At 52.8% G+C, this 27,953-nt stretch overlaps 1 protein-coding gene across 2 annotated transcripts; it reads left to right on the top strand.

Moving 5' to 3' along the window:
* The first annotated feature begins 932 nt into the window (after window positions 1-932).
* Window positions 933-25,648, top strand: SGSM1 (small G protein signaling modulator 1). 2 transcript variants are annotated; one of them, XM_018076462.3, is made up of 24 exons: window positions 933-1,002; window positions 4,709-4,871; window positions 5,666-5,818; window positions 6,372-6,439; window positions 6,588-6,733; window positions 7,176-7,307; window positions 7,866-7,990; window positions 9,847-9,914; window positions 10,335-10,498; window positions 10,971-11,100; window positions 12,388-12,567; window positions 13,490-13,628; window positions 13,862-13,926; window positions 14,272-14,417; window positions 14,953-15,081; window positions 15,525-15,707; window positions 17,541-17,612; window positions 18,149-18,730; window positions 19,464-19,588; window positions 20,760-20,842; window positions 21,105-21,214; window positions 21,498-21,594; window positions 21,985-22,152; window positions 22,595-25,648. In XM_018076462.3, exons 1-24 carry the CDS (start codon window positions 939-941, stop codon window positions 22,681-22,683), a joined length of 3,381 nt encoding a protein of 1,126 aa, XP_017931951.1. In that variant the 5' UTR covers window positions 933-938; the 3' UTR covers window positions 22,684-25,648. The 2 variants fall into 2 exon arrangements, with proteins under 2 accessions (XP_017931951.1, XP_017931952.1); XM_018076463.3 differs by lacking the exon at window positions 12,388-12,567.
* Window positions 25,649-27,953: the final 2,305 nt, after the last annotated feature.

Raw genomic sequence — 27,953 nt, 5'->3', positions numbered from 1 at the left:
CCCTCCTCCCTGTGCCTTCAGAGGGAACACCTTGCTAAGCAGAGCTTCCCTTGTGCCCACAGCGCTGGGAACCCTCTCCCCTGTGGTTTCTGAAACCAAGGAGTGAAAAGCAAGATGTTGTAGAGGCACTGGAAGAGGAGATCTGGGCATGCTGGCAGCTCTATGTTAAACAGGAAAACTGGTTGGGAACTGAACATTTAAGGAGAAAAGATTCAGCTGGACTTTTGCTGATTTCAGCTGTATTAGGGAGGGTGCAGCTGGGGATGGAAGTCAGCACCTCTGCACTCTGCTTACCTGGCAGGTCTGACCTCCTATCTTCTCTCTGCAAAAATTACCCTCCTAATTTATGTGGGTTCCTATTTATTTTCATCCCCTAATCGTGCCCCTGATGTGCACTAGTGCCAGCTTCCTTTTGATCAGCTGCACTGCAGTGAGAGTCAGTGAGGGCAGAGCTGCTGGCATTGCCGTGCAAATGGCATTCCTGGGCACAGCTGGTGCCAGGTGACCCCTGAATTAGGCATTGATGGATAGTTACAGTCATTTGGGACAGCTGTGTCACATGAAATTTGTCACATAAAAGGAAGGAACGGAACAATACTGTAAGAGCATTAAATATGAGATCTGCTTACCCTTTATTAGAAGACTTTTATCTAAACGATGCTCAATTCTTGCAGTTAATTCTCTGCTCATCGTTTTCCTACTTTGAAGTTTCTCAGAAATGAAACAACCCTTTTTTATACCTGACTTTTTGAAACAGCTGGTGATGCTCAGTCGGCAGAGCTGCACTGATCCTCCATGAGAGCCTCTGTACCATTGGAAAAATCAGGGAGCAGGGGAGGTTTCTGAGTGCCCACCCCACCACAGGTCTCCTCGCGCTGGTCCATGGCTGAAATTCCATGTTTTCTCCATCTGCCTCTGTGCCACAGGTGAAGCAGATCATGGAGGAGGCAGTGACGAGGAAGTTTGTGCACGAGGACAGCAGCCACATCATCTCCTTCTGCGGTGAGTCCCCGACAGCAGGATGCTGACCTGGGCTGGGGCTGGAGCACCCTCTTGGTGCTGGGCTTTCCCTGCTGTGCCATGTGCCATTCCTGGGAACATGCTCCAGCTCCGGGGTTGGAGGGGATTGGTGCCAGTGGGTGAGTTGTTCTGGCAGCAGTCAGAGTCCCTGAGGCCTTTGCCCTGTGCCTAAAATATATTGAGATGTGTCAAAGAAGGATGGATGCTGGCAGTGTGTGCAGCCACTTAGGAAGTACTAGAAATAATATTTTATTTTTAAATTTCCTTGAGAATTGATTCAACTGAAAGTCTGTCAAGTCCAAATATTTCCTTGCTATGATGGAATAGGAATTTATGGGAAGGAGTCTGCAGTCTGCCAGAGTGCAGGAGCAGAGGGGCCAGAGGCTGACAGAGAATTTTAGATGGAGTCTGTGGAAGATCTGCTCTGATACTGGGCTGGTTTGGGGCTTGTTTTCTGGCAGCTGTGTTTTTACTAGCCTGCTTTCGTACCTGTTTTTGTCCTACTGGTATAAAAATTTTGTAAATGTAGAAGTGTTTCAGAATGGATCCATCAAAACATTGGCAAGGAGGTTTCTAAAAGTCTCCCTGAAGAGCTGTTGGGTTTGGGCTGTGAGATGTGCTGGAGGCCTGTGAGCAAGGACTGGGGAGCTGGAGAGGAGGAGTATTTGTACCTCAAAGGTAGTGGGGAGCAGGATAGAGCAACCTTGTTCCAGGTGGAATGCCTCACAGGTTTGGTCATCGGAGAGACTTTACAATCAGGATGTCAAAATGAGGTTGTTTCTATTCTTTTTTGGCCCTCCTGTGCCACTCTGTCAACCCCTCAAAGTGGAGAATGTGTGACTGGGACAGTCAGTGCCCAGGAAAAGCAGCTTCAGGTGTCCAGTCTGCCACATGCCAGCGTTTGTAGAAGTGGGGACCTGGCTGGTAGACTGGGGCTGTCTGATGAATTTCAAACTAATTTGAAACTAATTAGCATACTGTGAGCAGGGCAAGTACTTCAGGCTATTGGGTGAGTGAGGCTGGAGCATGGAACAGGAGCTCTACTTGACACCATGAGCCCTGGATTTCTGGGAAGTGGGAGAGGCTGTGCCTGTTTGGAGCCTGTCTGGTGGCTGTGCCCGTCGCCCAGCAGGGCTGTTGGCTGAGGTACAGCCACTGTGCCCATGTGCTGGGGCTGAGGGGCTGCTGCTGAGCAGGGGCTGCGGGCAGGGAGAGCAGGGAGCCTCACTCCTCCCTGTACCAAGAGCTGAAGGGCAGCTTGTTAATTTGGAGACTGGGAAGAAAATGCCAGACATGATGAGAAGCAGCTTTTGAAGAGGTTGCTCCAAGAAGGCTCGTGCAGCACTGTCACCATTGAACAGGATTGGAGCACCCACAGACTAAAAAGAATGAGAAGGGGGTGCTGAGGTCTCCTTTTTTGCCTTGGAGAGCAGAGGGGCTTCTGCCTTTTCCTAGAATAAATGAATGGTTTGGGTTGGAAGGGACTATTAAAGCTCATCCCATTCCACCCCCTACCATGGGCAGGGACACCTTCCACTAGCCCAGGTTGTTCCAAGCCCTGTCCTACCTGGCCTTGGATGCTTCCAGGAATCAGGCAGCCACAGCTTCTCTGGGCAACCTGTGCCAGGGCCTCACCACCCTCACAGGGAAGAATTTCTTCCTAATATCTCACCTAAATTTCCTCTTTCAGTTTGAACATATTGTGCCTTGTCCTGTCACTCCAGTTCCTGATGCACAGTCCCTCTCCATCTCCCTTGTACCCCCTTCAGATCCTGGAAGGTGCTGTGAGGTCTCCACACAATCTTTTCTTCTTCAGACTGAACAACCCCAAGCTCTCCCAGCCTGACTCCACAGGGGAGGTGCTCCAGTCCCCTTCTCAACTTTGTGTCTCTCCTCTGGATTTGCTCCAACAGCCTTTCTCCTTTCCTGTGGAGCCCCCACATCAAAGTAAGGAGCCGGTTCCCGGCCCTTGGTGCGGCATCGAAAGAGCAGAGCAGACTCCCAGGTGTGACTCATTCCCTGCTGTTCTGTGCAGCACGAGGGGATTATTTATAGGCTCCTGCGACATGGAGCTGAGGCATCCAGGCACGAAGGGCTCGTTGGTCCCTTTTGGCTCCTTAATGCTGCCCTTTCCTGGCTGCTGGTGTCTCCTCTCCTGCTCTGGCTGCAGTTCCTCTCTCATTTGAATGGTACGTGCACCTTCCTCGGTGTTGTGGCTCTCCAGGAGCCTGGTGAGCTTATAAATAACCTCTTTCCCTGCCAAGCAGAGCGTGCTGCAAGCCTGGCTCTGGCTACCAGAGCTGCCCTTTTCCCTGGAGAGGACTGCCTTCCTCACAGAGCCCTCCCCACCCTCTGCGTGGCCAGTGTACTGCAAATCCCTTCGGGTGGAACCAGTGGTGTGGCAGGAAAGGGCAGCAGCCCCCGGCCACCCCATCCTCCTGCGAGGGGGGGTTTGGAGCAGACAAACACGAGTTGGCATCTGTCAGTCCAGGCTGCCCAGGCTGATGGAGAACTGGGAGCAGGGCTGGGGGCTGGTGTTAGCCAAGGTTTTGGTGTCCACATCAATGCTGAGTCTGCTCAGCCAGAGGGGTTTGAATCACACCAGTGCTCTGGGGAACTCAGAAATACCTTTAGATGTCTTTTGCCAGGAATCAAAGCTCCCACTTTACCTGGGCGTAGCTGCACAAAGCTTCTGCATCACATGGCTCTGCTGCAGGTTTTATCCTGAGGGATGGGGAGAATCTCTTCGCAGTGCGTTTGGTGGTGACAGAAGTTATGGACTGAGCTCAAAAACTTGTGTTTTTAGGTTTAAAAAACCTACCATTATCTCTGGATTTAGCATGGGCAAGGTGCTCTTAGCGTGTGTGCTCCAACCTCAAAGCCCCTGGGAGAGCACAGGGAGAGTTGTGGGTCCGTGTGATTTTCCAGTGCTTTGATCAGACTGTTTAATCAGTCTGTGTTTGGCACTAGACATCCATCCAGAGCCCTCCCAAGGGGTTTGGGAAGCAGGTTGCCAACGGAGTCTGTGCGTGTACACGTATTTCTGTGGAGTCATTGCAAGCTGCTGGTGTTGCCTGGAGTTTATCCCCAGGTTCTCTATTCCTTTTGGTTTTTCAGGAAAAATGTTTACGTGAACACTGAGATTTTTGGGGAAAAAATTACCCCATTTCCTGTGCTGCTTTAGAAATTCTCAGTGTGCCTGAACTTTCTCCTTACTTGGACCATCCCAGCACAGGGAATGAAATAGTCTGGTTCCAACCATGCCCTCAGACTGGACTGAAGGGAAAACTTCAGGGAGTTGTTTGGTTTCTCCACAATCCACAAGAAACCTGAGAGGAAAGAGTCAGTCTGTGTGTGCACAGCATAGCAATTACCTGATGAGGTGTGTCTTCCTCAAGGCCAGGAGGGAATGTCTCTGCTTTCAAATATATTGTCGGAGAAGCTTTAGGAGGTTGTGGCTGTCCCATCCCTGGAAGTGTTCAAGTCCAGGTTGGATGGGGCTTGGTGCAACCTGGACTAGTGGGAGGTGATGCAAAGTCCCTCTCTGGCTTTCTTGAAGCCCCTTCAGATCCTGGAAGATGCTGTGAGGTCTCCACACAACTTTCTCTTCTCTGGGTTGAACAGCCCTAGCTCTCCCAGCCTGCGTCCATGGGGAAGGTGCTCTAGTGAGGTCTGTGCTCTGTTGCAGCTGCCGTGGAATCCTGTGTCCTGCACGGCCTGAAGCGGAGGGCAGCCGGATTCCTGCGCAGCAACAAGATCGCAGCGCTGTTCATGAAGGTGGGGAAGAGCTTCCCCCTGGCAGAGGAGCTCTGCAAGAAGGTGCAAGACCTGGAGCAGCTCATTGAGAATGCGTAAGGCACTGGCATTGCTGTCAGTCCTCTGGTCACTTGTGTTTCGGGATGAGGGTGTAGTTTGGGTATGGTTGGGGATTGCAAGTCCAACTTGAGCCTCAGCAAGGGTATTGCTCCTTCAGTGGAGCAGTGTCTTGCCCTGGGATTTTTCTGTCTTGAATGAACTGGTTGCTTTCCTAGGAGACTGAGGTGTGCCTGTGGTTTAAGCAGGGGTGGGCAAGTCCTTATCCCTCTGCCCCTTCTCTTGTGCCTCAGAGACAGCTGAGTGTGTTGCTCCTGAGCTGTCACAGTTTATGGGCCAGTTCACTAAGTCAACTGGAACCACATTTGCTCTGCCTCAGTGTGCAGGGCTTGAACCTGCAGTAACTCAACTGCTGTTTGAGAGCGGCTCACTCATCCTTGGACAGGAACCAGGGAGATGGATGGAGCAGCTACCTGGGGCAGGAATGTTATGCTGTCCTAAGATAAGCTGCTCTGCCTGTGAACTGCTGTCCTCAGACACATGTGTGAGCTGGAGGCCTCTGCTGAGGGAGAGGCTCATTTTGGGATGTCTTTACTGTGGGAAACTGATTTAGTAAGTCTGGTTCCAAATGCAGGTGTGGCCTTCTGGAGCAGGGGGTGGGATAGATGCAGGGAGCATCTCCACAGCCCTGTCCCAGGCAGTTCCCTGGGCATCCCCCAGCATCACCAAAACCCTGACCTTGTGCCCCATGAGGTGTGGGAGTGCCCTGGGCTCCTGCAGAGCTCGAGGACGAGCCAGTGATGATGTTGTCTCTTGTCTTGTACCTTTAAAGGCGAAACCAAGTCCAGGGCATCCCAGAGAACATGCGCAAAGTGCCGAAGCTGCCCAACCTGTCTCCTCAGGCCATCAAACACCTCTGGATCCGCACAGCCCTCTTCGAAAAGGTCTTGGATAAAATCGTGCACTACTTGGTAGAGAACAGCAGGTGAGTGCAGGCACAGACCACCCGTTCACCTGTCCCAGATCACTGCCAGCATCTGTCCCTTTGATGGCACTGGGGGTGTTGCTGTCTGAGTTGTGTCCAAGTGGACCAGAGAAGTCCCTGGATGGGACAGGCCAGTTGTGTCACTCCGTGCCCATCCTGGGGACTCTGATGGACACCCTGCTGCTGGTGGCCACTGGGCACTCCCTAAAATAAAGATAGGCCACACTTGCCCTGCTGGTGGTTGGGTTGTCAGAGACTGTGCTGTCCTTATCCCCTGGGATCCCTATGCTGAGGTGACCTGTCCTGGGGAAGATCTCCAATCTTGGGCAGGTTTTGTCAGGAGATGGTGATGTTTGCAATGTGCTGCAGGAGGTGTCTGTTCCACAGGGATTTCACAGCTAGAGAAACAGCCTGTTAAGGGCTTTTTGCCCTTTTCCCACCAAGGGGTGTTATAGAAAGAGAAGGGCATACCAATGATTTAAACCCACTGTCTATAACTTTACAGTCCCGTTTTGCAGCACTCCAGCTTTCTGCCATCTTTTATTTCTTCTAGTAAGTACTATGAGAAGGAGGCTCTCCTGATGGATCCTGTGGATGGGCCAATTCTTGCATCTTTACTGGGTAACACTTTCCTCTTACCCTGCTTGCTTTCTAACCCTGTCTGTGATCTGGGTGTGAAATGCAGTTGTTTTCTCTGTGGATCCGGGGGTTGACCGCGGCCATCGGAACTCCGATGGCTCCCTTATGTTTGGGCTGTTCCTCTCTGCAGTGGGGCCCTGTGCACTGGAGTACACGAAGATGAAAACCGCTGACCACTTCTGGACAGACCCCTCGGCGGACGAGCTGGTCCAGCGGCACCGGATCCACAGCTCCCACTGCCGGCAGGACTCGCCCACCAAGCGCCCAGCACTCTGCGTGAGTGTGGGGGGGACAGCCCCTCGCTGGGCTCCTCCCAGAGCCACAGCCACGGCTCTGCGCTCCCTGCGTTTGAAAAGGGCTTTGGGGCCCTCTGATGAGGGAAGTCTTTGAGCCAGAAGTGCTGGGAGCACGGTCCATGGAGACTGGCAGGGCACGGGGGCATCGTGGGGTCTGTGCCCCTTGGGAGCATCGTGCATGAACGATAAGCAAGGGCAGCTGGAGTCTGCAGTGTTTATTGCAAATAAAGCACACTCCTGGGGCTTTTCTAAGTGCAGAAATTATCTTGGCCAGAGCCAGGAATCCTCTTAGAGGACTCTGAGGGAAAGAGTTCTGGTAGTGATCTAAGTGTGTAAGTGAGAAGGAAATGAGCTTCAAGAGGGCTTTTGGAAAGCCAGAGGTGTGTGTGCTCACCTCACATTTGTGGATGGCTCTCTTCCAGATTCAGAAAAGACATTCCAGTGGCAGCATGGATGATCGGCCCTCGCTGTCTGCCAGGGACTATGTGGAGTCACTGCACCAGAATTCCCGTGCCACGCTCCTCTACGGCAAGAACAATGTCCTGGTGCAGCCGGTGAGTTCCTGCTGGGGCATCTGGGCTTGAAAATGCTGCTCTGCCCCTCAGCAGCTCATTCTACCCCAAATTGCTCTTCGATGGCGGAAAGCACAGGCTCATTTTTGATCTGGGAAGGCAGGGAATGGATTGTGTTTGTGGAGGTCCTGGTGATACGGATCCTCCCAATGGAATGGGAGAGATCTGGTCTGGGTAGAAGCAGGCTCCTCTCCCTGCCCACTCTTTACCATAAAACTGCTCCTCCTGTCCTGTCCTACTTCTTGTAGTCAAATAAATGAAGTGCAAACTGCTTTTAGGTGGAGCTGTTAAGTTTTCCTTGCTGGGCAGCTGCTCTCAGCCCTATCCCAAGCTTGGGAGGTACCCTGGCGTTCTACCAGGAGGGTTTTCAGGGCCACAATGGGTTTCTCACTGCAGGTGGGTGAGTGGGCTCAGGGCAGCAGGCAGGGCTGTGTGAGGGGCCAGAACTGGTTCCAAGGCTCAGCCTCGGGCAGCCTGGGGTGGTGCTTCATGTGCCTGGCATTTTCCAGCTCACTCTGTCCCTGTGTTTCTCCCCTCAAGCGAGATGACATGGAGGCAATCCCAGGATATCTGTCCCTTCACCAGACCGCCGACATCATGGCACTGAAGTGGACCCCAAACCAGCTGATGAATGGCTCTGTGGGGGACCTGGACTATGAGAAGAGGTGACTGGAGCAGACGGGGTGCAAATGTTCCCCAGGGTCAGAATTTGTATCTGGTGTCCAAACCAGCAGTGTTTTCCTGGTGAATGCAAAGCAAAACCATCCTCCTCGAGTCTGTAATGGGAAGGGATGGGGAAGAAGGCCTGGGGAGGGTGAAGGGAGGTGGAGTGAGATGCTGAGCTACTGCCCATCTCTGCTGGGAAGTGCTCAGTGAGGGAGCTGGGGCTTGTTCCAACACACACAAAGTGGTTTTCCTTTATTGCCCTCGGGGATTTTTCAGGGGAATGCCCTCAATGGTCTCAGGTTTATCCTGGTTATTGTAATCTGGGAAGATGAGGAGCTCATAAACAGGGAAGAGAATCTGCAGAGAGAGAATGTGAGCAGTTCCCAGAGGATCAGACCTTGGTGACAGTGTGCCATTTTCTGGTGATCTTACGTGCAGGTATTCAGAGTCCCTTGGATTTATTGGAGTCCCTGGAGCTTGTTCCTCCAGAGGCCCTGAGGTCTGCTTAGTTTGCTTGGCAGGCTGTGTGACCAGGCCCTTTTCCCTGGCATTGCCTGATGGGCTGCTGGTGTTTCCCCGACAGCTGCAATCCTTTCACAGGCTGGATCATGCCAGGTCCCAATTTGCCTTAGAAACAAAATCCCTTCCCAGCAGCTCCAGTAAAGTGGGAGTGTTTAGAACACTGATGCTTTGACCTGGAGATCTTCTTCAGCAGAACTTGGTCTCAGCTTTGTTCATTCTCAATTGTAGTTTTTTTGGGTTTTGTTTACCTCTGTTCTTTTCATCTTCCCTTTCCTATTGGCCCCTGGGCCATTCAGTTGTGCCTGGTACCCTCCCCCTAAAATGCTATTTTCATCTCTACACTCCTTTTCTGAGTTCTTGACTTGGGCATCAGCCTAAGTTCTAAAACTTCCCAGTGTCAAGACGTGACCAAGGAAGACAGGAGGCAGATGGCACAGTAAGTATGACTGTACAGGGAGTGACTCTTGCACCCCTTCTGTCCTTCACTGCATTCACAAGCCATTTTTAATGTTACTTAAGTGCTATTTTTGTGAAGTGGCAGATGACGCTGCTCCGGATCTGGAAGTTTGCTTTGTTGCACAGAAGTAGGATGTGATGGAGTGCTGACACTCTCAGAGAGCAGTGCTGGGCTCTCCACAGGAATGAAACCCTGGAGACATCCCCTTCCCTGGCTTCCTCCTGGCCCTCCCTGCCCCTCTGCCCTGTCCGGTGGCCACCAGCAATCCAGCATGTTCTAGATTTTCTCAGAGCCCTCGAGGTGCCTTTGCTGAGGCAGTTCTTGAACAGAAGCAGCTGAGAGCAAATCTATTGTCAGCTCTGAAAGAAACCCCACCAGTTGTGAGGGTTTATTTCCCCTCCCTGGGGGCAAGAGCTCAGCAGAGCAGCAGCCCAGGCTTGGACAGCACTGCATGTTCCCTTGGGGCTCTAGGGCTGCTCCTGATGGATTCTTGGGGTTCTCCCAGCACTGTAGCAGGGTGGGGAGTCCTTGGGGTGCCCAGAGGGAGTGCTCAGCTCTGCAGGGCTCCGTGTCACTCCCTGCAATTGCAAGGATTCATGGGCACGTTGTCTATGTTTGGGAATGGTGTGAGGGTACAGAAACCACCTGGGGCAGGTGGGACTGGACTTGCCCTGGCTGAGCTGAGGTGGCAGGGACAGTTACTGGTTCTGGAGGGATGTTGTCACTCTCCAGGCTGGTGTCACTGCTCTGGGATCTCCTCCTTTCTGTGACTTCCCCTGTCACCAGGGTATCTAGAGGCAGGATCTGGAGCTGATATGGGCAGAAGCAGAGCCTCTTACATCCCTAAGGCTCATGGCTTCCCTGTCTCTGTTCCAGTGTGTACTGGGACTATGCCATGACCATTCGCCTGGAGGAGATCGTTTATCTGCACTGTCACCAGCAAGGTAAGGCCAGAGCAGGGGCTCCTGGCGGCTGTGGCACCCTGACACCCTGATTCCTTACCTCTGGGGAGTGCCCACAGCTTGGATTTGGCTCCAGGACAGATGTCCAGAGCTCTGGGTGGTCACTATGATGTAAATGCTTCCAGGAAAACCTTTCCACCACCTCCTGGCTGTAGTGCTTGGCTGGGAGTGCTCCTTGCAGAGCAGGGCACTCTGGTTTCCAAGGTGTGATCCCAGCAAACCTTCTCCAGGGCCCCAGACTTGTTTGGATTCTTCTCCAAGTCCATTACAAGGAAGAAAGTCCTTTTTTTTTTCCATACTAGAAAGACAATTCCCTGAGCTTTCCTGCCCTCTGCCTTTCGGACTGGTGCTGTTTCCCTCGCTGATGTCTCTTCTCCTCCCTGCTGTCACTGTTGCCAATAGTAGACAGCGGTGGGACGGTGGTCCTGGTGAGCCAGGATGGGATCCAGAGGCCGCCGCTGCGGTTCCCCCGAGGAGGGCACTTGCTGCAGTTCCTGTCCTGCCTGGAGAACGGCCTCCTGCCCCATGGGCAGCTGGACCCACCCCTCTGGTCACAGAGGGGAAAGGTGGGTGCTCAGAAACTGGGCTGTTTCCTGGGGTTCCTGCTGGTGTTCCCGTGCGGAGTGTCCGAAGTGGAGCTGCTGGGGAGAACCCTCTGCCTGGCACTAGTGGCTTCTGTGTTTTAAGTAATCCCCTTCCCAAAATTAATAAGGAAGGTGGGCTTAAAAATATGGTGGTTTGTTTTAGCTCAAGGCCTTGACCAGCTAAACAGACCCATTGGAAAAACTCAGGGGGCTGGTGTGGGAGGACTTCCTATGGGGCAGGGAGGGTTTGGTTCTCATGGGTTGTACATACCCTGTGCTCAACAGGGTTATAGATCCACCCTGTAATGGGAGGCTTAATCCAAAGGCTGCTCCAGCCCAGGGAATGTGCAAAGTCTTCCAGGCTGGAAAGGCATGTGCTGTGATGGGGCAGGAGCTCAGGAAGTGAGTGGTCGAGTGTGGGGCAGCTTGTGAAGGGCTGGTTTTGTTCCCCCAGGGCAAAGTGTTTCCCAAGCTGAGGAAGCGAAGCCCCCAGGGCTCCTCCGAGTCCGCGTCCGACAAGGAGGATGATGAAGCCACAGATTATGTGTTCAGGATAATCTACCCCGGGACACAGGCTGAGTTTGGTGAGTGCAGGGCAGAGTTTTGGGGGGTTCTCATGGGGTGTATGAGCTGCTGGGACACGGCACTGATGGGCACGTGGCAAACCAGGAGGTGATTCCAGAGGAAGAGCTTTGGTTGTGTCAGTGTTGCCTGTTCAATGTCATCATTCCTTCCTGGGAGGATGGACAGGCCCTGGCACAGGTTGCCCAGAGAAGCCGTGGCTGTCCCATTCCTGGAGGTGTTCAAGACCAGGTTGGACGAGGCTTAGAGCAACCTGGGATAGTGGAAGGTGTCCCTGCCCATGGCAGGGGTTGGAATGAGATGAGCTTTAAGGTCCCTCCCAACCCAAACCATTCCAGGATTCTATCTATGGATTTTTGTTTCAGCCTTCTGCTTGCTGTTGAGTCCTTTGTTTCTGCAGCTGCACAACAGCCACAACAGCTTTAATGGGCAGTAAAAAAACCTCTTACACATAACATGAGTAGGAATATTCACTTTGGTCACTCGGGGGTCACTTTCCACCATCACAAGCCCCCAGGGCTGATTCTTCTCTTGCTGTCCCGGGCCAGCTCAGCCAGTGCTGCATTAAATCCAGTGATGTTCCTTCAGTGTGGCTTCTGCAGCACAAAGGGGAGGTCACAGCACCCTTCTGCCATGTGTCTTCAGTTCCTGACTCATAGGGCAAGGGAGGGGATGCTGCTGGATGCACCAAACCAGAAATGTCTCTTAATGTCTGGTGGTGAATGATTTGAACTTGGCTGAGATATCTTTACATTCATCCTCACTCTTCTGTGAGATACCAAGAACCTTTTTCTGACATCTGGGGACATCATAGGTGACTTTATAAGGGGGAAAACCCACCAGTTTTAGATAGAAGACTTGTGGAGATTTTTTTAAAAAGCTGTGAAATGTGATCAAAACCTTGTTCCTATATTTTTGAGGCTGTAAGGGGGAAATCACATCCCCTGTGACTCCTCCATAACATCAGTTAAGGTTATACTTGGTTCTCCCTGCCTTTAGCTGACTAACACAATTCAGTGAGTCAGATAAAAATCTGATTGAAGCTAAAACAGCAGATAGAGATGCTCCTTTCTGTGGCTGTCTTTTGATCTACCCCTTAAAATTCCATGCTGGGGGCCACATTTGCTGTGAAATGAATTGCTGCCATCTCCTCAGCTGGCGTCATCACAGCCTGTGCCGTTCCTGTGGACCTTCCCAGAGGGGGGTGGAACTGCATCATTCTCTCTTGTCTGCAGATTCTTCCTTTCTGCCCTTTCATTTGTGCCCTTGTCCTCTCTCTGTGTCTCTAGTTGCCATTAATGGTACTTTTCACCCATTCCGTGCACCTGTGATCTCTGTGAGTGCTGGGAGAGGGAAGATGACGAGGACTCCAACTGCAAGCAGTATGGTGGTGATCCCTAAACGGTGTCTGAGTCTCCTCATCACATCCCGACCTCCCTGTGCTGCTCTGGGGACCTGCCAGCACCAGTGTAATGGAGCTGTTGTGGTTGGTTGTGTCTGGCATTCAACTCACCTGTGTTGTCACTTGACAGGTCCTGCAGAGGTGTCCCTGTCCCTGCTGACCATCACTGACCCATCAGCTCAGTGGGAGGGGAAAAGAAGGGGCTTTTATAGAAATATTTCAACATTTTTTCTTGCCGGTACCAGCTGTTCAATACCACAAGCAGGGAGAGTCAGTGAGACCAAGGGTGCGAGGAAACCCTCTCATGGCCAGAAGATGGAATTTCTACCATGATTTAATTTCCAAGGAGGAGTAAATAGGGTTATTCTCCATCTCCTGGCCAGTGTGTGGACGGTACCTGAGCAGGACACAAGGCTTTTGCAGTAGCACTTCAAGTTTAAGCAGGATTTAGCAAGTGACAATATGCAGAGCTCCTGCTGTCCCTCTCAACCTCTTCATCCATGTCTTCATCTCCTGTCTTGTGATTTTGGTGCTCCCTTCTTTCCCTGAATCTTGGATGGGATCCTAGTGTTTGAGAGGTGGGGGCTTTTCCCTGCCAGTGATCGGCTCTTCCTGGGACAGCAGTTGACTTCAATCCTGTTTTTTCTCATCTGTTTCAGTCTGTTGCAGCCCCTTCTCTGGAGTCTCTGCGATGGGTGTTGGGTTTCTGCCTTGGTCAGCACAAAGCAGTTTAAGACCAGCTTTCTGAATGAGCTTGTTAATTAGCAGATGGTTCTCTCATCAATGCTCTTTGTTCCCTTTCCTTTCTCCTGAGCTCACCAGTGCCGGTGCTGTGATTCCCTGCAGTGGGTTCTGCCTGGTCACTGGAGCCTCCTTGGGAAGAGTGGGATGCTACCTTTGCTAATCAAAGCTCTCTGTTGACCCCCTGTGTGTCCCAGGCTCCAGGGGCAGTGCCAGGCGGTCCCTGATGCTCCTCTCCACTCCCACAGTGCCCCAGGACCTGATGGACGGGCCAGGGGCTGTCCTGCCCCCCATGTGGCAGCCCAGCACCCGCAAGTCCTCCTGCTCCTCCTGCTCCCAGAGCGGCTCCTCGGACGGGGGCCCAGCCAATGGCTGCAGCCACGAGAGGTACGAGGAGCTGCTGCTCCCATGGGACACGTGGGCACAGAAAAGCCAGGGCATCTGGGACATCTCAGCTGCTCTGTGGCCATATCCTGGCAGCAGGAATTGCTGCTCTGAGGCTGAGCAGGGTCCTGTGCTGCATCTCTGCAGGCACAGCTGGATCAGTCAGATCAAAGCCAGGCTGAGGGGATGCACGGGAGCATTTCCTCTCCTCACATCCCCTGTGTTTTTGTTGGCAGAGCTCCACTGAAGCTCCTGTGTGACAACATGAAGTACCAAATCCTCTCCCGGGCCTTCTATGGCTGTGAGTACCTGTCACATTCCTACTGCCATGGGATGTGTGATGGGTGAGGGATAAGGCTCTGGGCCCCAGGCTGGGAGTGGTGCTGAGCCAGCTGCCAGTGGCCAGGGGTATTGGGACCAGTCTGTGCACGTGCTCAGGATGGGGAGCAAACACATGGACTCTGATCCTCAGACTTGAGCCCAGCGAGCAGCAGCACTGGTGATCCTGTCCCAGTAGACTCCCTGCTTTGGGATGTGGCTTCAGAGGATCTCCCTCAAAGAACAGACTCATTAGAACTTTTTCCTGCTTTTCACCCTCATGGCTCCCTGAGGTCCAAGGATGAATGTTTGGTTTTCTCTGCTGCAGGGCTGGCCTATTGCAGACACCTGTCCACGGTGAGGACCCACCTGTCTGCGCTGGTGAACCACAATATCGTGTCCTCTGACGTCCCCTGCAGTGCCAGCTCGGGGCTGACTGTGGACATCTGGCAGAGATACCTGCAGGACAGCACGGTAGAGCCAGGGCTCTGGGGACACACCAGCTCTGGTGCGCTCGGGGTGTCCCGGGTGGTTGTAGCACGATGAGGCCAAGCACATTGAGAAGTTCCTCTAGGAGGGAAGTCAGCCAGCCTGTCCTAGGCTGCACAGCGCTCCTAATCCTTGGCACGTGGGAGCTGGGGAATGAATACTGCTCACCTAGACTTGCTTCTGTTCAGAGCCCACCTGGGCAGTGTCTGTCACCTGATTACTGTGGCCTTGAGGGGGGATCTGCTGTGCTGCCAGGCTCAGAGGCACAACAGTGACCCTCAGTGACCTTGATGGGCCAGTTTCTGGTGTGATGAGCCAAAATGTCCACCCACAGCAGCCTCTGGCTCTACCTGAGCCCAGGCAGGGATCTGAGGGATCATCTGCAGTGGATGGGCAGTGGGTTTGGGGGTAATTGGGATCTGGGCAGTGTTCCAGGTACTGAAAGGTGGCACAACTGGGCCTTACACCCAATGGGCCATGTCCTGACTGTGTCTGTGCACTGACCGAGCTCTTCCCACAGAGTTACGAGGACCAGGAGTTGCTGCGGCTGATCTACTATGGCGGGATCCAGCACGAGATCAGGAAGGCCGTCTGGCCCTTCCTGCTGGGCCATTACCAATTTGGGATGACGGAGGCAGAGAGAAAGGAGGTTGGTGTGGGTGTGCTGCCGGCTCAGCAGTGTGGCATTGATGTGCCGTGGGTACTGCACAGCTTGAAGGGTCTGTTTGCAGAGCCCACTGGGCATCGTGTCCACTCTGGACTGGGCTGTAGGTAGGAGCAGGAGAAAGACTTGGATCAGCAGGAATTGACAGGACCAAGCTTGATGCTGCCCTGTGCAGCTGCTGGTTCCTCATGTTCAGTGCCCTGCACACCTCTGGAAGGCAGGGAGGAGATGGATGGGCATTTCCCATCCTAATTTTGGCCAAGTTTTGTGGGTCAGGCACTGTGCAGCGGATGGGTGACTATATCCCATCCAGCCATAGTAAACACGAGTGTTCGCTCCTCTGTGCAAGGCTTGGGGGTTCAGAAGGGACTGGGTTTGGGCTCTCCAGGGCCAGCCATTCCAAGCCCCTGTGTCCCCCCATGCTACAGGCTGACGAGCAGACCCGTGCCTGCTACGAGCACACGATGGCAGAGTGGCTGGGCTGCGAGGCCATCGTCCGGCAGCGCGAGAAGGAGTCACACGCGGCCGCGCTGGCCAAGTGCTCCTCGGGGGCCAGCCTGGACTCCCACATCCAGAGGATGATGCACAGGGACTCGACCATCAGCAATGAGGTGAGGCTGTGGGGGCTCGGAGGGGCTGTGTCCACCCAGGCTCCCTGCTGGAGAGGGCAGGGACTCCTGGCAAAGGGCAGTGGGGCAGCAGGACCCTGTAACTCATTTGTGGGGCCAAATGGTGTCTCACAGGACACTCTCACCAGTCCTGTGAGATATTCCTTGTGGGTATTCTGGAGAATGAGGTATTCAGTACCTGATGCACTCCTGGTGCACATCAGGTTTAGCTCCATTTAAGACTGTTGAAGTAAGGGCAGGGAAGACCATGCTGCTGGCACTGAGGGGCTGTGAAACAGGGCAGTGGGCTTACTGGCTCCCTTTTCCATCAGCTGCTCAGCACAGAGGAACCTCAGTATACCCTTGGTACACAGTGCCATCATGGGACAGAGCTGGGAACACCCAACTCTGTGGGACTGGCTTTTAAGAGTTAGATCCACAGCCCAAACCAAAGGGTGTGGAGGGAAAAGCCTGTTAAAGGAAAGGCAGTCCTGGGAACAGCGGCCAGGGAGTGTTTCTGTGAGAGTTTTGTCCTTGGAGGAGCAGAGCCCAGCACGGCAGAGCACGTGGTGCTGGGTTGTGTGACCTCAGGCTGCCACACTGGGGGTGAGGGGAGGCCCAAATGAACAGGACCTGGGAGCTGAGCACTGGAGACTTGATCTGGTTCCCGCTGGGAAGTTTGTGTGGGTGCTTTGGAAAAGAGATGAGCTCAGCTCCAATCCTGCAGGCTACGTGTATGTACAGAGAGGGAGAGAGGTAGGGAAGGCAGGTCTGAACCAGGAGCTGTTTGGAACTGAATGATGCAGCTCCTAGAGGGGCTGAGCAGAGCTGGGCTACACTGTTGGCATGGCTGTAACTCCAGGAATCATTCCCCTCCCCTCAGCATCTCCGCCGTGGTTCTTCGGTTCTTCTGGGAACAGGCACAGGGAGGGGAGCTGGCACAGTTAACACAGGCAAATGTTCACCCTTTTTCCATCTGAACCTGAAATTTCCTGTTTTAAGTGCTCCCATGGTAATGGAGGAAAGCTGTCGCCCTTCCTCTCTCCATCAGAGCCCTGCCCAGCAAACACCCACAATACAAGGGTGGAGACAACTCCTGCTGGTCTGAATGTGCTGTATTTTCTTAAAATCCTTTTGTTTGTGTGTGATGTCATTCCATGCTCTGCACATCTGCTCAGATAACAGGGAGGACTCACACTGATCGAGCACTGGCGGCTCAGAGGGAATCCACAAGGCTGAGCATGGAGCTGGTGCTTGCAGAGCCCAGCCCTTCCCTCTGTGCTTCAGCTGGAAGCCAGAACAGGGTACTCGTGACTTTGAGAGGAGCTGCCTCCACTAAGTCTGGCTTAAAACATCAATATTTGTCCTTTAAGAAAAGGAAAAGAGCATGAATATGCTTGGAGGGGCTGTTTTATAGCCTGTGACTTCATCGTTTATGTAAACTGAGCTGGGCTGAGCCGCATTGCTGCCAAATTAGGACAGAGATTTGTAGAAATTTGCACTCCAGGGAGGCAGCGTGACCTCTCTGCAGGCCAGAGGAAAGCGACTCCTTCCAGACCCAACACGCAGCTCTTGACAACTGCACTGGCCTGGGACTTTGGCTTTTGTCACCTTCCCCAGCAGTCGGTGACGGTGGCTGAGGCAGAGCACTGCTCTGGGTGACACACACAGCAGAGTCGATGTGACGGGAACGTCCTTCATGGGTCAGATAGGAGAATTTACTGGATGCATTTTCTGCTTGTTCTTCACCTGCAGAAATGCCACCTCTGCTTGAGCTCCCCCACCCAGACCCTGTGCTCTCTGCCTTCTCACTGCCCTTTTCCCTCTCCCTTGCAGTCCTCCCAGAGCTGCAGCTCCGGCCGACAGAACCATGCCCGGCTGCAGAGTGACTCCAGCTCCAGCACCCAGGTGAGCTGCAGCACCTTGTCCCCTCCTTTTCTTGTCCTCACAGTTCTGCCCTGGCTTGGTCTGACCCCTCAGCCATAACCATGGGGATCTCTGGCAAACAAAACCAGTGTTGGTGGAGGTAAATGAGTCCCCAGCCTGCTTTGGAGCCACTAAGGTCAGAACTGTGCTCCGCTTGTGGTGTTGAATATTCACCTGCCTGCTCTGCCCCATGGCTGTCACACTTGAAGGCCTGTGGCTGCTCCCTCTGTTACTGCCCAGGTGTTTAACACCTGTTTAAATCACTTTCTGCCCAGTGTATAATGACAAGCAAAGCATAGCCCTTCAGAGCAGGGATTTGTGGGTTTGGAGTTGTGCAAATGACCAAATGCTGGCTCAAATCCAAGGAGAGGAAGCTAAAGGGTAATTTTCCTCTCCCTCCACTGTTGGGAACATGGGCTCTATGAGTACACAGCTCTTGGGAATATGGGCACTATGTCCCCAGCAGTTTGCTGAATTCCCATGATGCTCCCCTGTGTGTCTCTGCTCACACTTTGCAGGTATTTGAATCTGTGGATGAAGTGGAACAGACTGAAGTAGATGCTCAGCTGGAAGATGGCAAACAAAGCAAGGTCCCCAATGGGACAGTTCCCAATGGCACTTGTTCCCCTGATTCTGGCCACCCCTCTTCCCAAAACTTCTCCATCACATCAGGGTTCTCAGAGCGCAGCTTCAGCAATGAGGACAGTGCCCTGGAAACCAATAAATCCTCGTCCAGCTCCCAGGGAAAGGTTGGTGGGTCCGATGTGCCAGCCTCAGTGGACACGGATGGTGTCCAGCAGGAGAAGCTGCAGGGCCAAGACAGCCTGGAAGGTGAATTTCCCAGTGTTGGAAGTGTGGACTTCGTTCCCATGGGTGAGGGCCCGGCGGGGGCCCTGAGTGACACCGTGGCCCTGACTGTGGTGGAGAGCTGGGCAGACAGTGAGGCTGAGAAGCAGAGCTTGGTGGAGAGTGAGGACAACCTCTCTGAGGAGCCAGAAATGGAGAGTCTGTACCCACAGCTGGATTCCCTGGCTGTGGCTGTGACTGATCTGACCAACAGTGAGACATCTGCGCTCTCCTCCACGGGTGTCACCTACTCTGTAAGTATGGACCTGTTCAGGGTGGGTTTCTTCCTGGCTGCCTCGCTATTTCACAGAACCACAGAATCCCAGAGTAGTTGGGGTGGGAACGGACCTCTGGAGATCATCCAGTCCAACCCCCCTGGCAGGGCAGGGTCACCTGGAGCAGGTGACACAGGAATGTGTCCAGGTGGGTTAGGAATGTCTCCAGAGAGGGAGATTCCATGCCCTTCCTGGACAGCTGTTCGAGGACTCTGCCACCCTCTATGGGAAGAAGTTCTTCCTCATGTTGAGGTGGAACTTTTTTGGTTTAGTTTACGGCCATTGCTCCTTGTCCTGTCACTGGACAGCACTGAACAGAGTCTGGCACCATCCTCTGACACCCTGTGGAGATATTTGTATGGATTGATGGGATCCCCCCTCAGTCTTCTCTTCTCCAGACTAACCAGGCCCAGCTCCCCAGTCTCTCCTCATCAGAGAGATGCACCAGACCCCTGTGGTCATCACTGGACCCTCTCCAGTAGCTCCTTGTCCTTCCTCAGCTATGAAGATCAGAACTGAACACAACACTCCAGGTGTAGCCTCACAGGGCCAAGTGGAGGGGCAGGACTTACCTGCATTTGCCCTGTGCTGATCCCACAGTTGGGTGTAGAGGGGCTCCCACTTCCCACCCAAACTCTGCCCTGTCACTCCATTGCCCTTGCAATCCTCTTTTTATTTGAGAGCAAATCAACTTTGCTCTTGTTTTGGGCAGCCAGAGCTGCTGGACATGTACACAGTGAACCTGCACCGCATCGAGAAGGACGTGCAGCGCTGTGACCGCAACTACTGGTACTTCACCCCGGCCAACCTGGAGAAGCTCCGCAATGTCATGTGCAGGTGGGAGCTGGGGGGGGTCAAGGGGCTTCCTGGAATTCACCTTGACGCTGGAGCCCTGAACTTTGCTCTGGCTACTGAGTTTTACTTCCTTGACTTCTACTCCCAAATCCCCTCATCATCCCAGCACTGGGGCTGCTGCTCCAAGAACACAGAGGTTCCCAGACCAAGGTGTCCCATGCTTAGAGGTGTCCAGCTGTCCCTTGACTGTCATGTGCTGGGTTTTTGGCCAAGGTAGAGGCTGCCTGAGCTGCCTGCACCCACTGCACTGGATTTAGCCTACCTGCTCTCTGGAAAAGGCTTTAACAAGCTCACAGAGCCATAGTGCCAATGAGGAAGTACCTGAAGTGCTGTAATGGTTATTGCCTACCCAAAACCCCAGGAGAGAGCCAGACATGGGTCCTTTTTTGAGTGTCTTTGCTGAGTCCCTGTGACTCAGAGCTGGCTGAGTGACACTCACCAACTCAGACCCGCTCCAGCTCAGCCGCTGCTTCTCGGGCAGCAAAGGATAAAATATTATTACTCATCCTGCAAACATGAGGAGAAGCTGCTGTTCCATCAGCGCTGTCACTTCATCTGACAGCCAAAGCTGGAGATCTCTGCTGAGATTAGAACTTCAGTACAGCAGATTTTGGAAAACCAGTGGTCAGGCTGGAAAAGATCGTTCCCTTGTGCCAGCAGCAGATCTGAGCCCTTTCTGAACGCATTTTGACTTGCTACCAAATAAGGGAAGATATCCCTGCAGGGCTGGCTGCTTCCTGGGACACTGGGAATGGGAAGGCAAGGCAGGCAGTGTTATGCACAGAGAATCAAGAGGATGATTTGAGGGGGAAGGATGAGAATGAGAAATAAATTAACAAATTCCATCAGTCTCTGTCCTTTAACCAATGACCCTACTGTGCTGCACTTTCCAGTTTTGCTTTTCCCTGCACTGATTTTTCCATGCAATGGCCATGGCACAGCCCTGAATGGACACCCTGGGACATAGCCATGGCAGGGTGTCAATACAGGACTGTGCCATGCATGCCTGACTTGGAATTTAATAATTTACAACACAAAGATAACAGAATAAACAGGTGAGATTTCCCCCCTCATCCCAGGAAGGGAGGCAGGGCACGGGCAAAGGAGGTACCAGGCAGTGGCACTTGGTCACCTCTCCTGCTCTCTCACACAGCTACATCTGGCAGCACATTGAGATTGGCTACGTGCAGGGGATGTGTGACTTGCTGGCCCCTCTCCTGGTCATCCTGGATGATGGTGAGTGGCTCTGCTTTCCCTGTCCCTTTGTGGGATCATGTGGGGGAATCTGCCAGGCTTGTGGTGGCTCTTTGCATAGAGGGTCCCATGCTTAGAGGTGGGGAGCACGATCTCCTTTGTCCTTGGTGCTGTCTGGCTCCCAGGAGCCCAACCTGGGGGCAGGGTGGACTTTTTGGAGGGATGTTCCTGCTGCGGGTGGCTGTGGGAGCAGGTGCAGCAGAGCCTGTGCAGCCCAGCAGTGGTGTCTCTCCTCCCTGCACAGAGGCTCTGGCTTTCAGCTGTTTCACCGAGCTGATGAAGAGGATGAATCAGAATTTCCCCCATGGAGGAGCCATGGACACCCACTTTGCCAACATGAGATCACTGATCCAGGTAAGGGGGCCTGGCATGTGGACAGTGGCTTCTCACACCCGAGGGGGAAAGCTGGTGGTGGGATGGGGGTCTTGGAAGGGCTGAGAGGGGTTTCAGTGGTGGGAAGCAAGAGGGGAGAGCAGGGGCTCTAAAGACAGCCTGGAGTAATGTGTGCCAGGAAAGGGAGGGATGAGTTGGTGGAGCTGGTGCAGTAGGAAAGCAGTGGGAGCAGAGGGAAGCAGGCAGAAAGATGGCTGCGGCCTCCTGTGCACACTGCTGAGTTTCCTTTTGCTTTTCTTGACAGATTCTGGACTCTGAGCTCTTTGAGTTGATGCACCAGAATGGGGATTACACTCATTTCTACTTCTGCTACCGATGGTTTCTCCTGGACTTCAAGAGAGGTGTGTGCTGAGACCACCCAGGCTGGGGGTGGGCAGGGTCTGCCAGGCTTCCAGGCTTCTCAGCACACTCTGCAACTTAGTAGTTTAAACTTAATTCTAAATGCCTTTTCACTTTTCCCTGGCTTGTATGGGGCTGACTGTTCCGTCTAGATGCAGAACCTGTTTTTCCAGAGCTGAGCCTCACCAGGAGTGTGTCCTGAGGCCTGTGCCACCTGCTGCAGGCCAGAATGTGTCTCCGTACAGGTGACTGACTTATTGCTTCCAGCTGGAACAGGTTCTTGTGGAAAGAAGCCTCCCAGCGTGTCTCCCCAGCGCTGCTGTGAGCTCTGTGAGTCGGGATGGTGTGAAGCCATGGCTGGTGTGGTAAGTGCTGGGCTGTTCTGTTCTCAGAGCTGGTGTACGACGACGTGTTCGCCGTCTGGGAGACCATCTGGGCCGCCGCACACGTCTCCTCTGCTCACTACGTGCTCTTCATAGCCCTGGCCCTGGTGGAAATGTACCGGGACATCATCCTGGAGAACAACATGGATTTCACAGACATCATCAAGTTTTTCAACGGTACAGCTTGTGTTCTGTCAGGCTGAATCTGTGGCAGCTGCTCAGATGTGTGCAGCACGTGGCTGGGTGTAGGCAGTCGTGTCTGGGCTCTGCTGTAAATGTTTAACACACACAGAGCAGTGTGTGGAACGTGGTGGTAGAGCCCTTGTGCCCCTAAACAGTTGGGCTCTGAGGGGTCTGGTGGTGCTGGGGGAATCCCCATGCCATCCTCAGCCCTGGCCCACCTGGACATGTTGAAGGGAGCTGAGAATGTAGGTTATGCTTCCTGCTGGCTACCACCGTCCTGAGGAGCTCTCCAGAGCCAAGTGTCTCTGTGATGGATGGTGTTGGGAATGTGGGCAGGAGCTCACAGCTTTAGCTCTCACCTGGGGCTCAGATGAGGAGCTGTGGGGCTGGGCCTGCTCAACTCTGACCTCTCTGGGTTCCTCTGTCTGTGTTCCAGAAATGGCCGAGCGACACAACACCAAGCAGATCCTGAAACTGGCTCGGGACCTTGTCTATAAAGTGCAGACTCTGATTGAGAACAAATGAAGGACACAGGGCAGACGAGGGATCCAAAGAGCCGGGACTCCCTTCCGATGCTTCCTCCTTTCTCCTCTTTCTCCAAGTGCCACACCTGTGGAACTCAGGCAGTGGGACACGTGCTGCTGGCTGAGCTGGGAGTACCCTCGGCTCCCCAAGTGCTGTGCCAGGGGCCCCAGCTCAGACCTTCTGCAGTGACTCAACCAAAGATCCGTCTAGGTGTGTGTTACCCGTCGGGAGCAGGACCAGGCAGTCACTTCCTGGCCTTGCTGCAGCAGAAGGGCAGCAGGTGTGTGCCCACCACAACTGCCCAGGCATTGCCAGCATCCCAGGGCAGAGCTCGGGGGTGGGGAGAGCAGAACTGCGCATCCTTTGTGGCACAGACATAAAGCTGCTTCCTTGGGGCTGTTCCTGGCAGTGGGAAGGCAACCAGTCTGTGAGCCCAGACAGCACAGGGATGCTGCCATTCCTCAGCTGCTTACCAACATGATGAGGTTCTGCCAGTAACAGGGGGGACTTTGATCACAGAAATTCCTCTTTTGATCTTGTCCCTTGATGCATTGCATCCCCTTCAGTATTTTATTTTCCAAGGCTCTGTTTTCTCCCTGGGATTTTACATTGTTCCGACAATACCTGAGCACACCACAGTTTCATCTCTGGATGGATTTTCAGAACAGCTCCAAACTCAGCACTGGGTTTGTTGTTTTTTCTGTAACCCTCTCTGAACACTGGGAAATCTGGTCCTGACCTCCTCTGGGAACTCCCAGCTGGAGGTTTTCTTACCTGCCTTACTTTAGCTGCTTGTGGTAGGAGTCTGGTCTCCCTGTCATTCCTTTGCAGCCCCTGTGAGGAGAGGGCTCCTCAGAAGGCAAGTCAGAGCTCCTGATTATCTTGGCTTTCCCTCTGATGGTGCCTGTCTTCTCCTCTGGCCATTAAGACCAGCTGCTCAAAGCTTGACAGGGCAAACAATCCCCTTGGTGCCTGTGGGTTTTCCATGTGCTGCCAAGCCCCCTAAGCCCACCAAAAGTCTCCAGTTAGGTCTTGGTGGGCTTCCCCCACATGTCTGTGAAGAGAAGAATAGCCCAAGGTCTCTGAGTGGTCTTTGCTTTGGGAAGATGCACTTGTGTGGCCACTTTTCCTGCAGTGGCTCCAGTGTTGCGGCTGGAGCCCGCTGCATGAAGTGCCTCTCAGCTGCTGTGTCCTCAGCCCTGCAGAGGGGTCGGAGTCATTTTTCAACTCAGGTAAAAACAATACAGGCAAAGGAGAGGTGTGGGTGGCTGGAGGGTCCAGCCCAGCTGGAGGAGGGGGGGCTGTGCTGTGGCCATGGGGCAGGCACTGGGTTGGAGCCCTCTCTCTCTAAGGGTACTTTCTCTCAAGTTTTGCTGCAAAAATTTGTGTTCCCCTTCTGTGCAATGTGTGATGTGTGTGTGCTCTCCTCCACTCCTCTGCAAGGGAAGGCCCTGCTCCTGCCTTGCTGCTGGAGTGCTGCCCACGGAAGGGAAAGGGCCTTTCCCTTCTCCCGTGTCTGTGCTGTTTTGTGTTGGCTTGTGGCACGTGTCAGATGTTGCTTGCAGAAAACAGATGTCAATCTGCACAAGAGAAAACTGCTGCTTCAGGGAGGTTCTGTGGAGCGTGGTGAAGTGGTTTGCTGCTTGAGCAAATGGGGTGGAAAAATGAGCACTTTCTGTATGCTGGGACATGGAGGTCACAGCTGGAAAAGGCAGGGAGAGTGGCACATCCTGAACCTTTGGGGGAAGAGGCTGTGGCAAGGGGGAGAGCAATGGGCAGCCCTTTGCTCCTCATAATCCCAACAGATGTGTACAGTGATCTAGGAAATTCCTTGCAGGAGTTTCCTGCAGTAAATCCCCAGAGGGTGCTGGTCTGTAGTAGCTCAGGAAACAAAGAGCTTCAGATCTGTGTGAATCTTCCATCTTTCCACCAAGCAGAGCAAAAAGCTCCTGCCCTCTCTCCATCCCAGACTGCTCCTGTTCCCTCGAGGTTCTAGGACAGAATTGTCCTGTGTAACCTGTCCAGAGGGGAAGGGAAGTGCTCTGCCCCCCTCTTCCTGAGGGACAGGAACCAACAGGTCTCCTGAACCACAGTCTGACCAAGCAACGTCTCTGACATCTTTGAAGCTTCTTTCCTTGGTTCTTAAACAAAAACAACCAAGAAATTCTGCACAATATTTGCTGTCTGTATTAACTGAGAGTGTCTTTGGGCCGCTCAATAGCAGTGTTTTTTGAATAATTTCTGAGGGGAAAAAATGTATTTATTTATTGATTGTACCTGACTGTGTGTCCTCGTGTGCTGGCGTGTGAATGTGTGCTGTTGTGCAAATGGAGATAGACATTTTCAATGTTCTTTACGATATCTTGTACATGTTTACCAGAGAATCGTGTCTATATATAATATATATACAGTATAGAGAGAAAATATGTGAATTAAGTGGGTTATTTTTTGAGGGGGGAGGGGTGAGAAATCTTTTGCTTCTAAGAACTGTGTGGTTTCTATAGCACCTATTCCATGATGTGCCAGTCTGTTGCTGGGAGAGTTGTTGTGGTGGGGCAACAGGAAGCTCAGAGCAGAACCACCATCATGACCTCAGCTTGGCTTCATCTTAGTTCTGACTTTAAAACTGGAAAGGAAGAAAAAAAGGAGGAAAGAAGCTCTGGTGCTGAGTGTGCAGGAGCTACTCTGCTCGAGCTGTGTGGGGTCTTGTGCCTTGCCTGGGGATTTGCTGGGTGAGAACAGTTGCAGAGTTGGGGTTTGGTGTGTCGTAGGTAAATTGGATAGTCCAAAGAGGAGTCTGTCACTTAATTTAGGACTAAAAGTGTCTGACCTCCCTGTTTGGGTAGGGAGGGAGTGTCCCTGGCCCATGTAGAACATTGGAACTGAGTCCTCACCAGCCCCTGCTGCAGGCAGAGCCCCATGTGCTGCTCCACCCCAATCCCTACAAACATCAGGAAAACCATTTGCTCACTAAATTCCTGTGAGCACTTGAGTCTGAACATGGAGGTCCAGCTTTGTGTTCCCAGGAGGTCAGAATCAGTCTGTGACAATCCCTGTGCTCTGGCCCTGCCCATGCCTGGTCCCAGCTCTGGTTTGGACATCTTTCCCAAGTCTCAGTGGGGGCAGCTGTGCTGGGCCCTCCACGGCAGGTTCTTGTGCTTGTGGAGACCCACAGCAAGGCACCCCCAGATTTGGGGCTCTGATGGCTATAAACTCCTAAAATGGGAAGCAAAAGGTTTGTTGTGCAGCTGTTTGTGGGCACTCTCTGGCCCAGCCTTTCCTGCATGGCTCTGCCTCCAAGCTAGACCACCCTGAGATAAAGCCTTGTGCTGGGGTTCCGATAGTGGGAATTGTGGCCTTGGAATCCAGCATGGATCTCTCCCAGCTGTGCAGCCATGGAGGAGAAGCCTGTCACCAGGGAGTGCTTGTCCATATACAGCAATCTTGTCTGGCTCCTTGGGGGAGAGGAATGTCTCACCCCAGCAGCTCCGTGCAGCTGAGCCCCCCCCGCAATGGCACTGTGAGCTGGGGACTATCTTTAGCCTGTTGTTGGTTCTGTGGGACCAGGGACTGGAGCTGCTGTGCCTTAAACTGACAGAGGGCAGGGTTAAATTGGATTTTAGGAAGAAATTCTTCCCAGTAAGGGTGGTGAGGCCCTGGCACAGGTTATCCAGAGAAGCTGTGGGTGCTCCATTCTTGGAAATGTTCAGGGCCAGGTTGGACGGGGCTTGGAGCAACCTGGTCTAGTGGAAGGTGGCAGGGGGTTGGAATTGAGATGGCTGTAAGATCCTTTCCAACCCAAACCGTTCCATGCTTTCTGGGTCCCTCCAGAGCTGAGCCTGAGGAAGGATGTGCTCCACAGGCTGAGCTGTTCAGCTCCCATCACACCTCACTGAGCATCCGCAGAGCTGTGGGGTTTGGGGTTTATCTCGTGCTCGAGCTGCTCTGCTCAGATAATCTCGGTGTGTTTAAATCCAGTGAATGTTTGTGGCCTGGCCCCACGTCCCCCTGAGGGAGTGACTAATGGATTCTCTGCCTGCGTTTGAGCTTTCTGCTGATGCAACCTTCCAACGAGCTCCTGGTACCCATCTCTTTTGGTGTTAACTCATGCAGACCCTTTAGAAATTGTCCTTGTTCCTAAAATGTGTGATTTTTCTAGGAGTTTTTATCTTGCTATGTTGAGTCTCTGAGTTGCTTTGCTGTGAACATTTTTCATGAGGACTGAGAGGGTTTTTTTACATGACAGATTCTTGCTGCCTCCCTGTCCTGCTCTCATCCAGCCCCTGACATGGTGAACATCCCTTAGCTTATCCAAATGCACCTTATAGTGCAACTGGAGCCAGCAGTGGAACTGCAGGTGTCAACCATTGTCACTGATGAGTGAAAAACAGGCCAAGGGAAGGGATGTTCTTGATGTGGCAGGTTGGGATCACAGATCTGCTGGGAACCCATCCATGGGTAAGCTGAGCCCATCCCAAAATCCCACCCTGGAGACATAAGCCTTGTGGCCAAGAACAATTTATGGAATGAGATTCTTCCCATTCTTTGTTCTTTATTTATTCATTATATATTTTACCCTGCCTGCCTACTTTCTCTCTCTTTCCCAGTTTATCCTGAGTAGCTGCCTGGTCCCCTGGGAGCCACTGTGGCCAACAGGTTTCAGAACAGGGATGGGACTAGTTTTGGGATTCTCATCACCTAAGTTTGCTATTAAAAATATCTTATAGTATCTTAAATCACTGCTTTCTATGGGCACTGATCTTCAGCCAATGGGAGCCTCTGAGCCTTTGATCAGTAGGACCAAAATACTTTTCATGTCATCAAAACCTCTGTCTTATTTTTCACTCCATTTAGGATTTTCCCCGAGTACCCAGCACTTCTGGGCACGTCTTCAGCATTTTACTATTGTATGAGCACAAATTGATAGAGAAAGAGCACAATGTAGAGATGGAGTGACAACTTTCTAGCACTGTGGAAGGGTTGGAACTCTGACACTCTGTGTCAGAAATTCCTGTAAAAGTTTTTTCAGACGCCCTGAAGTAGATCAAATGTTCCTCTGAGCGCACTGACGGTCAGTACCCTCGTTACCTGCCCCAAATAATCCTGTTTCAGTGATTAAGGCACCTGAATTGTCGTGGTCCCCAGTGACACAATGTTTCTGTTCTCTGGTGGCTGTGTGGGCCACAATTGAGGCTGTTCTGGTGCTGTTCACATAGCTCGGTGTGTGACTTCCTTCTGAACTTCCCAGGGAATGTTCACTGTTGGAATAG

Source organism: Manacus vitellinus, unplaced genomic scaffold (genome assembly GCF_001715985.3).
Source record: "Manacus vitellinus isolate BGI_N305 unplaced genomic scaffold, ASM171598v3 scaffold_31_pilon, whole genome shotgun sequence".
NCBI classification, from domain to species: domain Eukaryota; kingdom Metazoa; phylum Chordata; class Aves; order Passeriformes; family Pipridae; genus Manacus; species Manacus vitellinus.
This window is presented reverse-complemented; position numbering and strand designations above follow the sequence as displayed.

Coding starts and splice junctions, on each gene's coding strand:
- SGSM1 (XM_018076462.3), top strand. CDS start 939: ATGGAGGAGGCAGTGACGAGGAAGTTTGTGCACGAGGACAGCAGCCAC. Junction 7,991..9,846: donor GACCTGGACTATGAGAAGAG/GTGACTGGAGCA, acceptor TCTCTGTTCCAG/TGTGTACTGGGACTATGCCA. Junction 11,101..12,387: donor CGGGACACAGGCTGAGTTTG/GTGAGTGCAGGG, acceptor CTGTGTCTCTAG/TTGCCATTAATGGTACTTTT.